Here is a 13,562-nt window from a genome sequence, read left to right on the forward strand (position 1 = left end):
TCATCAGGAGTCATTCTGCAGTTTTCAATTGCACCTACACTTTTCCTCCAAATAATTCATAGCAACATGCTTTCTTGTAGAACTGGGGTAAACTTCTGAATGCAGAGGATACTGTAACTTACACATATGACTTCAAGGTGCACTAGAGATCCATAAAAAAATACCACCAGGTTAGATGCGCTAGAAGAAATGAGGCTGTTCATGCCTGACAGGCCTGTGCTGTTTCCACGTTACAGATGCTTTTCCATTACTCCCATACTGCTTTATATTTAGTAGGTGCTTAGCACTATGTTTAGTAGAGTTTCAGGATATGGTTTTTTATGTTGACAGCGCTGTCCTACTAGTAGCCCTTGGGATGGCTATTTCCATCTAGCTCACTGTTGTTTAATCAGAGACAGGGAATGGCTGAACGAGTAGCCAGATATCCCCTCCTGTGCTGGCACACAGTCAGGCACTTGCAGTGGAAATCACCTTATCTAAATATAAACATTTAAGCGTTAAGCTTCCAGTCTAAAACTAGATGTCTAGACATCTTTAGTCAACAGAGTGTCTAGCACCACTGAAAAGCAATTCATCCTTTCTTAAGTTAAGTGTCTAAGTCACGTGTGATGAGTAAACCCCTGAGAGCATCAGTCATTCTCCGTTGGCAATGGATGGAGTCAAAGTAGCCAGCTTAAGCTAGATATTTAATACTTAAACAGCTGAAACTCAGGTGAGATGAATTCCAATTTAGAGCTCAAGCTGCTGCTGCTGCATCTCAGTGAGTAGAGAGGTGACAGCTGGGAACATGTCACCGTTTGTGGGCTCAGGCAATTCAGGCAATTAACTTCTTGGTAGCTGTTTTGATTTCAGCCCAGCCTGGAAAGAATTTTATCATTTTGTTCAAGAATAACTGGAAGACCAATTGCTTGTAGATAAGTCTATGCATCACTAATCGCTTGTGGATCACTTAGTTTTCAGTGGCAGTAGGAATGAATGTCAGGTTTTGAAGCATATGGAAGATGCCTAGTGATCGATTGATTTATTTTTCTCTCTTGTGACGCCAACTTGATGTTCTCTAGGGCAGCTAATATGGACTCTTTTCATCTATACTAGTTTTGGGAAGAGAAGCTAGATTTTGATCCTGTCAATTTAAACTGGAAATACAATTTTAATTCTGTCTGCACATTGAAAATCAATTTCCCCTTCAGTGAGGCACCAGTTCTGAAAAGTATCATTCATTTAAACATACACCCCAATTGCATCTTAAATACAGTTGAGCTTAAACATGCTCCTGTTAGCTTTTTCTAACAAGAGGTGAGCTAAAAGCACTACTAAACCAGGTATCATTAAAAAAAAGCATTCGGATGATTAACTACAATATCAAGTTTCACATTTAGGAAAAGGTATAAAAGCCTTCCAAAACCCCCTCTGTATGCAATGCAAGCCCTTAATAGAATAAAGTTATTTTGTTTGTTGAAGGTTATCATGCAGGAGTTGGAGTCCTAAGGAACTCCTCCTTTGTATGAAGTCCTGAACAAACACCTGGCAATGCAAATCCTAATAAGCCAGGAAAATGCCATAATGTTTTTTGCAGTATGCATCTATGGCTTTGAATGAAAACAGAAAATTTCTCTACTATCCCTTTATTTCACTCAATCTGTGTAGCAAGAAGTTCACTTAAAAATAGGACTGTGATATTTTGTCAACTCAGACATGAACATATACATATTGCTCTTCTCATTTTAGCATCTGTTATCATCCCTGCACTTTTCAAGGGGCTTGTAGTTAGCACATGCAGATTGGCTTCTATAGACAGTACCTTTGTTACTCATTAATCCCATCAGGTACTTAAAACTCAAAGACTGGAGGGTACTGAAATAATTCTTGTCATAATTACTCTAGAAACTCAGCAGTCATAGTAAATGTTTTGAGTGGCCTAAAAGGCAGCAGTCAGGCTGCAAATGATAAAGAAGAAAGATGTAAAATGTATTTTAGTACAATATTGTGCTAAATGTCTTTGTGTTTTTGTCTGTTTTTATCATAGATCTGGAGTATGAAACAAGACAGTTGTGTCCATGATTTACAAGCACACAACAAAGAAATTTATACTATCAAATGGAGTCCTACAGGACCAGGAACAAATAATCCAAATGCCAATCTTATGTTAGCAAGGTACTATTTAATCCTGTTTTTAAATGCCTGTTAAGCATTATTTTTACTTCACTCTCTATATATGTAGGTTTACAGAATGTTTTGAAGCATGTAGGATACTTTATCATATTGTGTTTATTTTAGAAACAAAAATATGTCAAATTGAGATGTAATTAATCTGTGTTTTTTCCCTTGACAGTGCATCCTTTGATTCTACTGTTAGGTTATGGGATGTAGACAGAGGAATTTGTATTCATACTCTGACAAAACATCAAGAACCTGTGTACAGTGTAGCTTTCAGTCCTGATGGCAGGTACCTGGCCAGCGGCTCCTTTGATAAATGTGTACACATCTGGAATACACAGGTATAGCTCTTCTGTCTATTTAGAAGTTTGTGTTTCGGTCTTTTCCATCAGCACCCTTCCAACCTTTGCTCCATCGTGTTTTCCGCCACAAAGAGCTTTGCCTTTGCTAACATGCTGATTCGCTTTCTCTTTGTTCTAAGGTTACTTCTGTTAATGGATATACATTTAATTTCTCTCTTTGAAGTGCTTGCCTATGGTGAAGTAATAATTGTCTTTACGTTATCTTTACTTAGCAAACAAAAAACCTAAAAGAACCCCAACCAAAAAACCAACAGAAACAAAACGTATTCAACAAAGTGTCTCCAATGGGTTGCATCCAAAAATTGTCTTTGTTAACTCTGAACTTTAAACTCCTGATAAAACAGGTTTGCTGTGAAAAATGATGACTGGATGTAAACATACAAATCTGATAGCTATTTCATTCAATTTCACTGAAAAACGAGAATGTAAAGTGAGAGAAGACGATGATGACAAAATGTTTCTACAGAACTTTCTTAGAAAGGTCACTATTACTTGTTTTGTATTTCTGGCAAAAAAAGGGCTGACTGCAACTGAAAGTCTTAAAGACCTTGTTGTTAGGCAAGATGTGATCTCTGACTACTGGGAATTGGATATTAGTTTTTGAAAGGCTCATTTTAGTAATTGGAAGTAGTCATAAACATCCCCAGTTTTGCTTGTCAAACACAAGAGATCAAGATACGATAATTGTGTTTGTCACATCCTTTAACACAGTGCTGAGATTGTCCACGAGCCTTGCCTGGAACATTTCCTCTGAGAATTTCAGCTCTTAAAAGCAGTGGGGAAGTTTTGCATGTTGTACAAATTTTACTTGTTTACTTGGATTTTGTTGTGTTAATTACATGTTTTGTCCCTTTTTAGACAGGTGCCCTTGTTCACAGTTACCGGGGAACAGGAGGGATCTTTGAGGTTTGCTGGAATGCAGCAGGAGACAAAGTTGGAGCAAGTGCTTCAGATGGTTCAGTAAGTGTAGCTTGACATTCTAACAACAAGCATCTTCTGGAAATCTTTTGACTAACAATGGAGACAAAATTTCCTTCTGTAGCTGAAGTTTAATACAGCTAGCTCGCATGTAGATTTTTGCATATAAGGGTGCTGTAATGTTGAAAGGGGAATATGTCTTTATTCCAGCTTAATGCATTATTGTTTTAAACCCTCAGAAAATCTCAGAAGGTGAAGATGCCTCTAATTTAAATTTTCTATCCCTACTGGGGCTTACCATGGAAATGTGTTCATTGTGGCTGGCCTTTTCATTATAGTCTGGAAACAAGTTCCTTTTTGCCTCTTTGCCCTTTTCGAGTGAAAATGTTCAGTGTAGGTGATATTATTGTCCTATGCACGATAGGAATGAAATATCTTCTGCATTGCATTCAAAAGAAAGAGCAGCAAAACAAAGTACAAATTTCTGAATTCTCAGAATTAAAAAGCTCTTAAAAATGACAAGAGCTATATGTAAATACGAGTCTGCTTCCATTGCTTAGAAGAAGCAGAGAATAAAATCATATGTTTAACTAATTGTGAACGCACCCGCTGTCATCTCAGTATTGTATTGTAGCATCACCTCCTATAGGTCTTCTGACAGTGTCCTGCAAAGTACTACAATAAAATATTAATGTGCAGTTCTTCGTAACAAGTACAATAGTCGTTTTTTGCTTGCCTCTCTTTTGCCATGGTTTTAAAAGAAGGGAGAAGAGAGCCTAAGGAAAAGCAAAATTGGAATAAAATAAGAGTGATAAAGGAATTGTATTTTGAAGTGCTGTAGCTTAAAGTAACAAATGTCAGCAAAAAGCAATCCTGGTAGCTTTGTAGTCCAGAGTCTCAGGTAGTATCTTAACACACATGCCAAAGTGTTCTCCTGTCCTGCATGCTCCATACTGGTAAGTGAGACCGCTTTGTTAGAGTTCAGAATAGAAAATAGGAAGTTCTGAATTTTAAGTAGACTAAATTCTAGAGAATTAATTTTGATTGGTGTTTCATATCATTTTAGTCTTATAAGTATAGACAATATCATAAAAGGAACAAAAGCTCAAGGCATATCCCGAGTAGAAATTAATTATCATTCTACCCTAGATGACCCTTTTATGTACATGCTGTGTACCCTTTCCAGTCTTCCAGTTAATTTGACCCAGGAAGCTGATTGTACTTGCAACAGATTGGTTTTCATTTAGTTTTTGCTCTTTTAAAAATATCGGGTTTATTTTGTTTTATATCGTTTGCTAGCAAAAGCCCTCCTTGTTCCCTCAGTTTTAAATATACTTATAGCTCATAATAACTAAGCAAATAGAGGCACATTTGAACAGTTTGATGACTAAAATCATAGCTTTTATATGATTATATTTTACTAGTAGCTTTCCGTATCTGACAGAACTAGAACATTAACTAGTTGTTAATGTTCTGATAGTAATTCATTAGGCAGCAGTACCCTTAGCAGGTCTGGGTGGGTGCTCATAACCAAAGTGCTCAACAACAGATTGGGGGGAGAAATCACCAGGTAAGACATGCAAGATGAAGCTTGCGCAATCTGTTTCATAGGTTTTGCTCAGATATTTCACACAGAATTGTACAAACGTGGAATATTGTGCAATGTGCAATTTCTGTATACGTATTTCTTTTTCTTACAGGTTTGTGTATTAGACCTACGGAAATAGCGCTACTAGTTGGAAGCCATGGACCGACTATGAATGTGTACATAGCCAAAATGACTGTCCCTGACCCATGTACTGCTATAGTCCCAATTGAACCATGGCCAGTCCACTACAGCCAAACATAAAACAAATATATACATATACTGTATATAAAAAAAAAAAAAAGAGAAAAAAAAAAATTACACCCTGAAGAGGATGACAGAGTTTTGTCACAGCTTGTGAATCCTGTTCACCAAGTGCTGGAATCTGCTGTGCCCCAAAATAACATTTAAAGGTTTTGGATATGAAAAACAGAAGAGAGAGAGCGAGAGAGAGAGAAATATACCGTATACAAGAACAGACCCATATACATACCAAATTCAGAAGATACTAATGGCAGCCTTCATTACCCCTTCCCCCCTTTAAATCCATGATGACAATGGATTGTGGGGTATTTTTCTTTTCCTTCTCAGTAGTTGAGCAGTTTGTGTGTACAGAGAAAATGGACTTACAGAAATCTGCAGCAGTAGTTTTTTCTTTGCTTTTAAACATTGGGTTTTCTGTTTTGTTTTGGTTAAGTTTACGGATGCATGAAGTAAGGGAGTGAATTATTTTCTTGTTTATATTTTTTTCACCTTGGAAAAAAATGTTTCTTTGAAACATATTTTAATGCATTCTTTGAAGAGGTAGATTGAACCTGATGATGTTTGGTACATTTTGTGGCTCCCAGAGCACAATTTTGTGAACAGAGGGAGGGTGGAAAAGGGATTATGGAGAGAGAAGAGAAAAAAATTCTTCAAGGCGTGATATTTCACGTCCTGCTCACCTACGAAGTATGACAGTAATGGGTATAATGCTATGTTTTATTTTCTGGTGACGTGGCTGAAATGCAGTAGTTTCTTATTTGGGACATAATTCTGCCAAACTCAAGAATAGAAGGGCACAAAAATACAGAAAAGAAAAATACAGGGATGCAAAAAAAAAAAAGGACAAAAAAAGAGGAAAAAATGCATCTTCTGTTGCTTTAAGACCATAGCTAAAATATGGTTAAATTGTGCACTATTGTGAAAAGGAGCAAAGTATAGCTGGGGGATCGTTTTTAAGAGGTTAAGATCTTTCTGGACAAGGGCTCATGCCACAGCTTCTCTGAGAGTTGCCCATCATTATTTGTAGGAGCTTAGATGTATAATTGTAACCAAACTCCAGTATTAAAAGTATCTCATGTAATTTTTCTTTATTAAAATAAAATCTTTGGCATATATTTGATAACACTGCCATTAAGAGGCAAAATGTTTACTACCTTAGATTTAAAAAAAAAATCTTAAACAGAGGACTTGCTTCAAGTTTATTTTAATAGCAGTGATTCAGCTTATTTAAAAGATGAATACTTGCACTAATTCCCCTGCTGCTCCAGTCCTGCAGTTTATTGTATCTTGTGACTACATTTTTTTCCAAATATAGGGTAGATGTAAGCTGCTATTTTTTTAATAATCACTACTATATAGTGTCTTTTACTCTGTTTACAATATCAAGTATTTTTCTTACAATGACAGATGTATATGGCAAACCTTTTTCTGCTCATGTGATTAAAAGTATACTGATAGTGATTTTATTTGTAAATGATAGCATGAGGTTGTGTTTATGCGTATGTGTAGTCGAAAAGGTTGCATCATGTCTTGCATAAGATTCCAAGAGTGTAAATTTATAAAAAGAGAGGTTGTCAAATTTATGTCACAGGCATTTTACTTAAGGAATGGTTTATATTACAGAGCTTTGCAAAGTTATCAGTTTTATAACACTATTTCAATCACAAATAATTTTGTGGCTTATGATTGCTAGTCTCTAACCTTTTTTTTTTTCCCCCTGTTTTGTTTTTTTTTTTTCCCCTCCAAGTTAGGTATAAATTGATTTAATTGAGATAATGCAGCTTTGACATTTTAACCATTGTTCTTTAGGCAGTGATTTCTGCTATTTCCATGGAATAAACATGACTTGAAGCAAGTCTGAGTTTGGCTAAGGTAGGGTAGCAATTTGCCAGCGGTAAAGAGAAGTCAACAATACATTCTTTATATATACCCCAGGATTATAATACTATCATACACAGCGTTTAAAACCAACAAAAAGTCATATCCATAAAGGCAGTCATCCGCGGTGGTTCGGTGCCAGCTATTTTTAGGGTTTTGGAACATATTACAAATGTTTAGAGCAATTACCCTGTGAGTTACAATATGTAGGAAACCTAATATATTGAGTGTCTGGCACTTGAAATATTGCTTTTATTGCTGGAGGTCCATGACTGTGGCTGACCTCTGTCATTTAATGAAAAAAAAAGATAAAAATAAAAAAAAAATTCTGTGCAATAATTTTAAACTGTGCTCCCAGGAATAGACACAAATGTTTTGAGTATGTTTAAGCTGCATTTTTCGTTTAGCAATGCATTTGTCAATTGCACTGAATTTAAATCTGAAAGTCAGAAGTGATTCTTGATAGTACTTTTGTATTTTAATATGGACAGTTTATTCATTTTCATAAAAGTTATTGGATAATTCAGCCAATCTAAACAATTGTGGTGGAATTCTGTGACATAGCTGCAAAATCACACAGCCATGTTTTAGGGTATTGCCATTTTCCTCTTTCTCAATCATCAGCCGTTTTGGTTGTAATTCTAGTTGCTTAAGCATAGTATCACATATTCAGAAATAGGTAAAACAGAGCTTCAGTATCACAGGTCCAGGGTTTTCAGGTGCTTGAAGAACAGTCTAGCAGGAACGTCAGATCTGTCGACTTGAGTGCTCTGGACGCGCAGGCTGAGACCCCCCAACCTAGTGTTAATCAATCAGCAGTGCCCCACTGTAGTGGAATGACGCCAGTTTCCACTAGCAAAGGATCTGGCCAATAGATATTTTATTGTTGTCCTTTACTAGCATGCCACAGTGCTGCTCCTGCTCACACCTCTTCTCGCCTCTTGTTTTATACACTGTTAAATGCATGCATGCAAGGTGTGCTAGGTTCTGTGATTATGTGAAGCAAAAAGAAGAAAAAAAAAAAGAGAACCATGACATTAATTATTGTCTTTTATAGCACAAAGACCTCGTATTCAATAGTGAGGTAGACTATCCAAATTGTTCCTTTAAATTGAGTATGCCAAGTGTCAGTAAGACCCTGACTTTGTATAAACGTATACACATGCTTAGTCTTGCATACTGAGTAATTCTGTTGCGCCTGTTTTCCAAGTGTAAAGGCAAACGTGTGCATAAGCCTTTGCATACATTACAGTTCCTATTTTTTCCAGTTCAACACGTTAATGGGCAAATATCCAAACAGAGGATAAAAGGAAGGGGAAAAACTGGGCTCAGAATTAATGATGGAATAAGAAATGAACTGCTCTCGAGTTAGCCGTCTTTCTATGCATCCATCTCAGAATCCCGTTTCTCATTTCTGCATAATTAGGTCCAGGTTTCTGTAGAGTTCCTCTTTTTCTATTTTTACTTTACCTTTTCCTGCATTTTTAAATTGATGTAAAGATTCCCAACCGGTGGACTTTTTAGTGTAGTTAAGAGAATATCTAGGTCCTCATAAAGGCTTTTTTAGACTCTTTGTAATGTTGATAAACTCAGTTTATTCTGGGACTACAATTGTGCAGGGTTATTTAGCGTGTCTACTAGATGATTGGAAATCTTATATGAAACACTAAAAGTGCCTCTTTTTCTGGGTTGGGTGGAGGGAGGTAGTAGTTACCAGAGTCAGAATGACATGGCATTTTGAAGCATGTTTCTTGATTTCATGACACTTTAATGCATCTTGAGAGAAAGGCCAAAGATTTCTACCAATTTTAATTAATTTTCATTTTAAAAAGCACTCCTTTTTCCTTACACTGCTTACCTCATGCTAGGGTATTTAATGGGACATTGTACCTTCGAAATGTTCTTTGTGTTTAGGAAGAACAGTAGGTGGCATAGGGTGGTTGTGCCAGTTTGCCTACGGAGCGAGCTTAGCAGCTGATTCATTTAGTTCTGCTGAATGAAGGAATTTCGTTAAAATCACAAACTGGGTTTTTCAGCTTGTAAATAAAAGGTTGTATGTTTTTTGTCTGTTTAGCGAAGAGGAGCCTTGGGACCCGATTTTTTCCAATCTTTACTTAACCAGAAATCCCATTGTCTTTCACTTCGTGAGAAAACCTTGCCAGAATAAGCATTGGAGGCGTTGGGTCTGTGTCATACCGTACAGCGTGCCGCGTAGGTAAAACGAGCCACGTTTCACTCGAGCCAAGACTCCCCTTGGCCTCGGTGGAGGTTTTGCCAGAGCAGGGCCTGCCGGATTTAGCCCAGTGTTCCTTTTTCATTGACAAGCATGATAGCTTCTCCCTTCACAAAGTCCTGTAGAGCCGTTCCCCAGTGGGATCAGTTTCACACTCTCCAGAAGTCTGAAGAAAGCAGAAGCAACATTGTGGCATGTTAGAAGCAAATATGGCTTCGGGAGACAGCAGTAAATCTCCATCAGGATCCCTGACATTTTCCATAGGGAGAGAGCCGTGGAGCAGTCTTCACTTCTCCCTCTAGAGAAAGCTCTGAAATACCACGTTCTGTGAAAGTGTGGCTGTCTTCACTGTCAGTCTGATGGAAGGCAGACGAACCAGGAAAATCTGCCATTTTCTTGTGGATTGCAGATTTAGTGTTAATAGTGCTTCAGATCAGTAGTTTCGAGTACATAATTCGCTTTCTCTGCCTTTAAGTTTGAAGCTTGACAATAACTTGAGGCATGTTTTTGTTTTGTTTTCTTTTTTAAATAATCATTCATTTTTACTTCATAATGTTTTTTGACATTTGTGGGTAAATACAAGAAAACAGTCTGCATGTTGTTGCTAGTCCAGTGTACTTTGCAATCTTGTCCTCAACAGACTGCAGTGTGCAGAACAGTAATTCTAGAATACAGAAGTAACTTTCTCTCTCTCCTGACATTTGACATTGTAGTTGTAATGGTTTCATTTGGAGTTACAAATCCTTTGGGTCTAATTCTGTGAGCCTACCTATAGCACTGGATTAAAATGTCTGCATCATTTCTTCAGTTATCCAGTTAAATTACAACTGTTGTAAAAGTGTAAACCAGCCCATGACAGTTTTTTGTACTTGTTTAAAGGACTTTTATTGTTCAGTTTTCATGATTATTGTCTAAAGACGACTGATATAGATGTTCTATACTGTCCTGGACCATGTTAATTACACTTTATGATGTATTTTGGTTCTACATCACAATGATTTGTCCCCAAGGCCCTTATATCCCTTCTAGGCACATTTTCTGTTGCAGTTTCCCTTTGCATTGTATTGCTTTGACAACTGTAATTTGAATCAGATCTGAAAGAGGTCCAGAATAAAATATATTTTGATATTACCTTGGCTGAATGTAATTTTAAATGCTTGGTACGGAAGACTTACAGATGATTACCTTGGGGAAGTGTTAGACTAAAACACTATTTCTAATATTTATTTTGGCACATTTTCATGTAAGACAATATGTAAGAAGCAATGGGAGGTAATACATTGTACAGCTACATACTCTTTATGAACAGTAGACCCTCTGAAAACGGTGACGCTATCCTCTGCCACCATGTACCGCTATGCGTTTGATTTAGACGAACTGCTTTCTTACGCGTGCGTTTCACGTGCTTCATCTTCTCCTTACCCATACACTTGTGGAAGAGAAGCCGAGCCTAGTGGTGTTCACAGCTACGCTCCAGCTGTTTAGAAGACTTTGGAGGCGTGGGAGCAGGCTCCTGTATGTAATGCAATCTCACGTCAGAGAGATCCGTTCTTACGGAGCAATTCAATTTGGTTATGGAAAGGAATGTTATTTGTGTTACTGTATTTCAGGTATTTGAAAGCATTTGGATTTACACATGAAATAACATGCACCCATCTATACATAATGATGCTTTAATTCCTTTAGAATTGTGGGTCGTGTCACAATCCAAGAGAGCGAACCCAGATGGTTTATTTTCAAGGTCGCTAGAACTTTATGGTGAAACTACTGCTTTTTCATGTAGACTATTCATTTGCTATAATATGTTCAAAAGTAATAGCTTTCTTATTTCAGTAATGTTATCAAAACCAATTTATTTTAACATGTTGAAACTTGCTGTTGAAAAACATACGTAATGGATTAAAAATGGAGGAGGGACTGTATTTTACAAGTGTAAAACCAGTCTTGGATTCCCTTCACCTGGAGTCTGAGTGCACGTCAGGATTTCTCTGTCGCTATTTCAATTGTGAGAGTGCAATATGGAAGCAATTTCATGGTTTTGAGACAGACTGTTTGTCCTAACTAATGTCACGATGCAGAAAGTTTGTGTCTCTTGAAATGTTATTAGCGCAAATGCTCCCCTCTAGAGTATGGCCACCCTGAGATGCAGGAACCACAGAGCGGTGTTGCGATAGGCGGATGTTAAGCTTGCATGGTAGTGATGCCCACCTCTGTTCTGTGAGGAGGAGACAGCGTTCCAGGTATTCCAGGTGCATCATGCCATTACTGCCCAAATCTTCCCTTCGAAGTTCAGTTATCCTCATGCTATAACAATCCGGGTTTTATAATTCTGTAGGAACTCGTGATCTCAGGTATTCATAAAGTCCGTGTTCCCTACCTCTAGGGAAATCATTTAATGGAAGTCTAAGCAACATCTTTGGTTCCCTGATGTCAGCACAGGGCAGCTGTAACAGAATAATAATTTAAGAGGAATTTATCGATGATTCTGTAGAGAATGATGATGCCCCAGTTAGTACAATTTGTCCTTAAGGAAAGCTGACCAGGAGATCTGCAGTGCAGAGGCTTTCTTATTTATCTGACTAACTGAAAATTGCTACCATAAAGGATTGTTTGAAGGATTAAAAAAGACACGGGTTTTCTTAATAGATGAAATGTGAAAATGTTCAGCTCCTAGATTCATTCTTCAGATACCAAGTCAAGATTTTGCTCTCAGGAAGACGTCAAGAAGTCTCAATAGAGGTCAAGTACTTTCAACAGACTGTTTCCTTGTTTCCACAGAGATTTTTCTGACTTGTTCTAGATGCTGAGAACCCTGATTTTTACCTTGAGAGCTGCATTTTGAGCTTTCTGAATTACATGTTCTTGAACATTTCAAGACTTCTTCACTGGACTGGTGACGGCTCAGGTCGAGTTCTCCCTTGACTGCTAAGAGAATGAAAGGTCCCTGCTCACAGCAACGCTGAGGGGAAGTTTCCAATGACTTCAGTGCAAGCGGAGCTAGGGCAGCACTTCTGAAAAGAAATGTTGGTGGATGAAGGGTTTGTTTCTGACAAATATTAAAAATCCATCTATTAAAGACCATGTTTCCCATTCTACTGTATTGAAGCGCACATATAACAAATCTAAGGTACCATTTGCTCTTCTTGCATGTTATCTCAGCCTTAATAGAAAAAAATTAAATCTGCAGGCTCCATTTAGTTTAATTTCTACCTTTGTCCCTGCTGCAAATGTCTTCTGTTGACAAGAACACCTGAAGGTGTAGGGTCAACCTCTAATAAATGCCAGGCACAGGCACACAGGTAGGGTGTAAGTCATCTGAACACGGCTGTTGGTTCTCCAGAGCTGTATTGGGTCTTTACAATCTTTTTCTTCCTCACAGAGTTGTGGTGCTGCATAATTTGCAATCACAAAAGCTATTAGGAGCATAATGTCTGCTAGCTGTTACACTTGAACTGCTTGTGGCTTTACACTTCATAAATGTGGAGAAAGACTTTTACGATACAACCACCATGCACTCCTAATACTTAAACTGGGAGCCGCAGTAGATTCTGACATATATCCCTTAATTTCTTGTAAGTGAATAATTTTGTGAGGTAGGACATTCCTGCCTCAGGAAAATAGTGAAGAATTGCAATTACTGATGCTTAGTTTACTTTTTAAATTGTTATTTGACAGTTTTGCAGTTCTTTCACTTTCTATTGCCACATCTCATCTATCTTTCAGTTTGCTTGAATACTGCAGCAAAGCCGGATGCTGATTAGGTGGATAGGAACAAACTGCTTTCTAGCAGTAAGTAATTTGAAGCCAGAAGCCAATTCCCAAGGCAAAGAAGTAGGAGTGTGTAGTTTTTCGCAATTGTGTTGTTTACCATCTCGTGCTCAAATCAGTAAATCTTGCTCTGTGTGCTGAATTAAATATTCTATTTTATTCTATTAAATAGTTCAGTTCCTGCAGCTAATTTTACAGGAAATCATTCAATACAGCTTTTATAGAGAACAAATTATAACTTTGCACTGTGTGTTTTTAAAGCAGGGAAATTTCCTTCTCGGTACCTGTTGGAAATACCAGTTAGAGGCGTAGTTTGTTGCTGTTGCCTGGACAGCAGGTATGCCTCCAAGTGTGGGGTTTAGGTACATGATTTCTTATCTAGAGCATTCAACTGCGA

The 13,562-nt window shown here is 37.6% G+C and overlaps 1 protein-coding gene across 3 annotated transcripts in view; it reads left to right on the forward strand.

Moving 5' to 3' along the window:
• The window catches only part of TBL1XR1 (TBL1X/Y related 1), a 119,419-nt gene extending 108,891 nt beyond the window's left edge, over positions 1–10,528 (forward strand). For all 3 annotated transcript variants that reach the window (XM_076341347.1, XM_076341346.1, XM_076341348.1), the window contains 4 exons: positions 2,027–2,154; positions 2,333–2,498; positions 3,378–3,479; positions 5,138–10,528. In XM_076341347.1, the coding sequence (XP_076197462.1) occupies positions 2,027–2,154; positions 2,333–2,498; positions 3,378–3,479; positions 5,138–5,164 (423 nt within the window). In that variant the 3' untranslated portion in view covers positions 5,165–10,528. The remainder of the gene's footprint in view (positions 1–2,026; positions 2,155–2,332; positions 2,499–3,377; positions 3,480–5,137) is intronic.
• The last annotated feature ends 3,034 nt before the right edge of the window (positions 10,529–13,562 follow it).

The sequence above is a fragment of the Aptenodytes patagonicus genome, chromosome 6 (assembly GCF_965638725.1).
Source record: "Aptenodytes patagonicus chromosome 6, bAptPat1.pri.cur, whole genome shotgun sequence".
Lineage (NCBI taxonomy): Eukaryota > Metazoa > Chordata > Aves > Sphenisciformes > Spheniscidae > Aptenodytes > Aptenodytes patagonicus.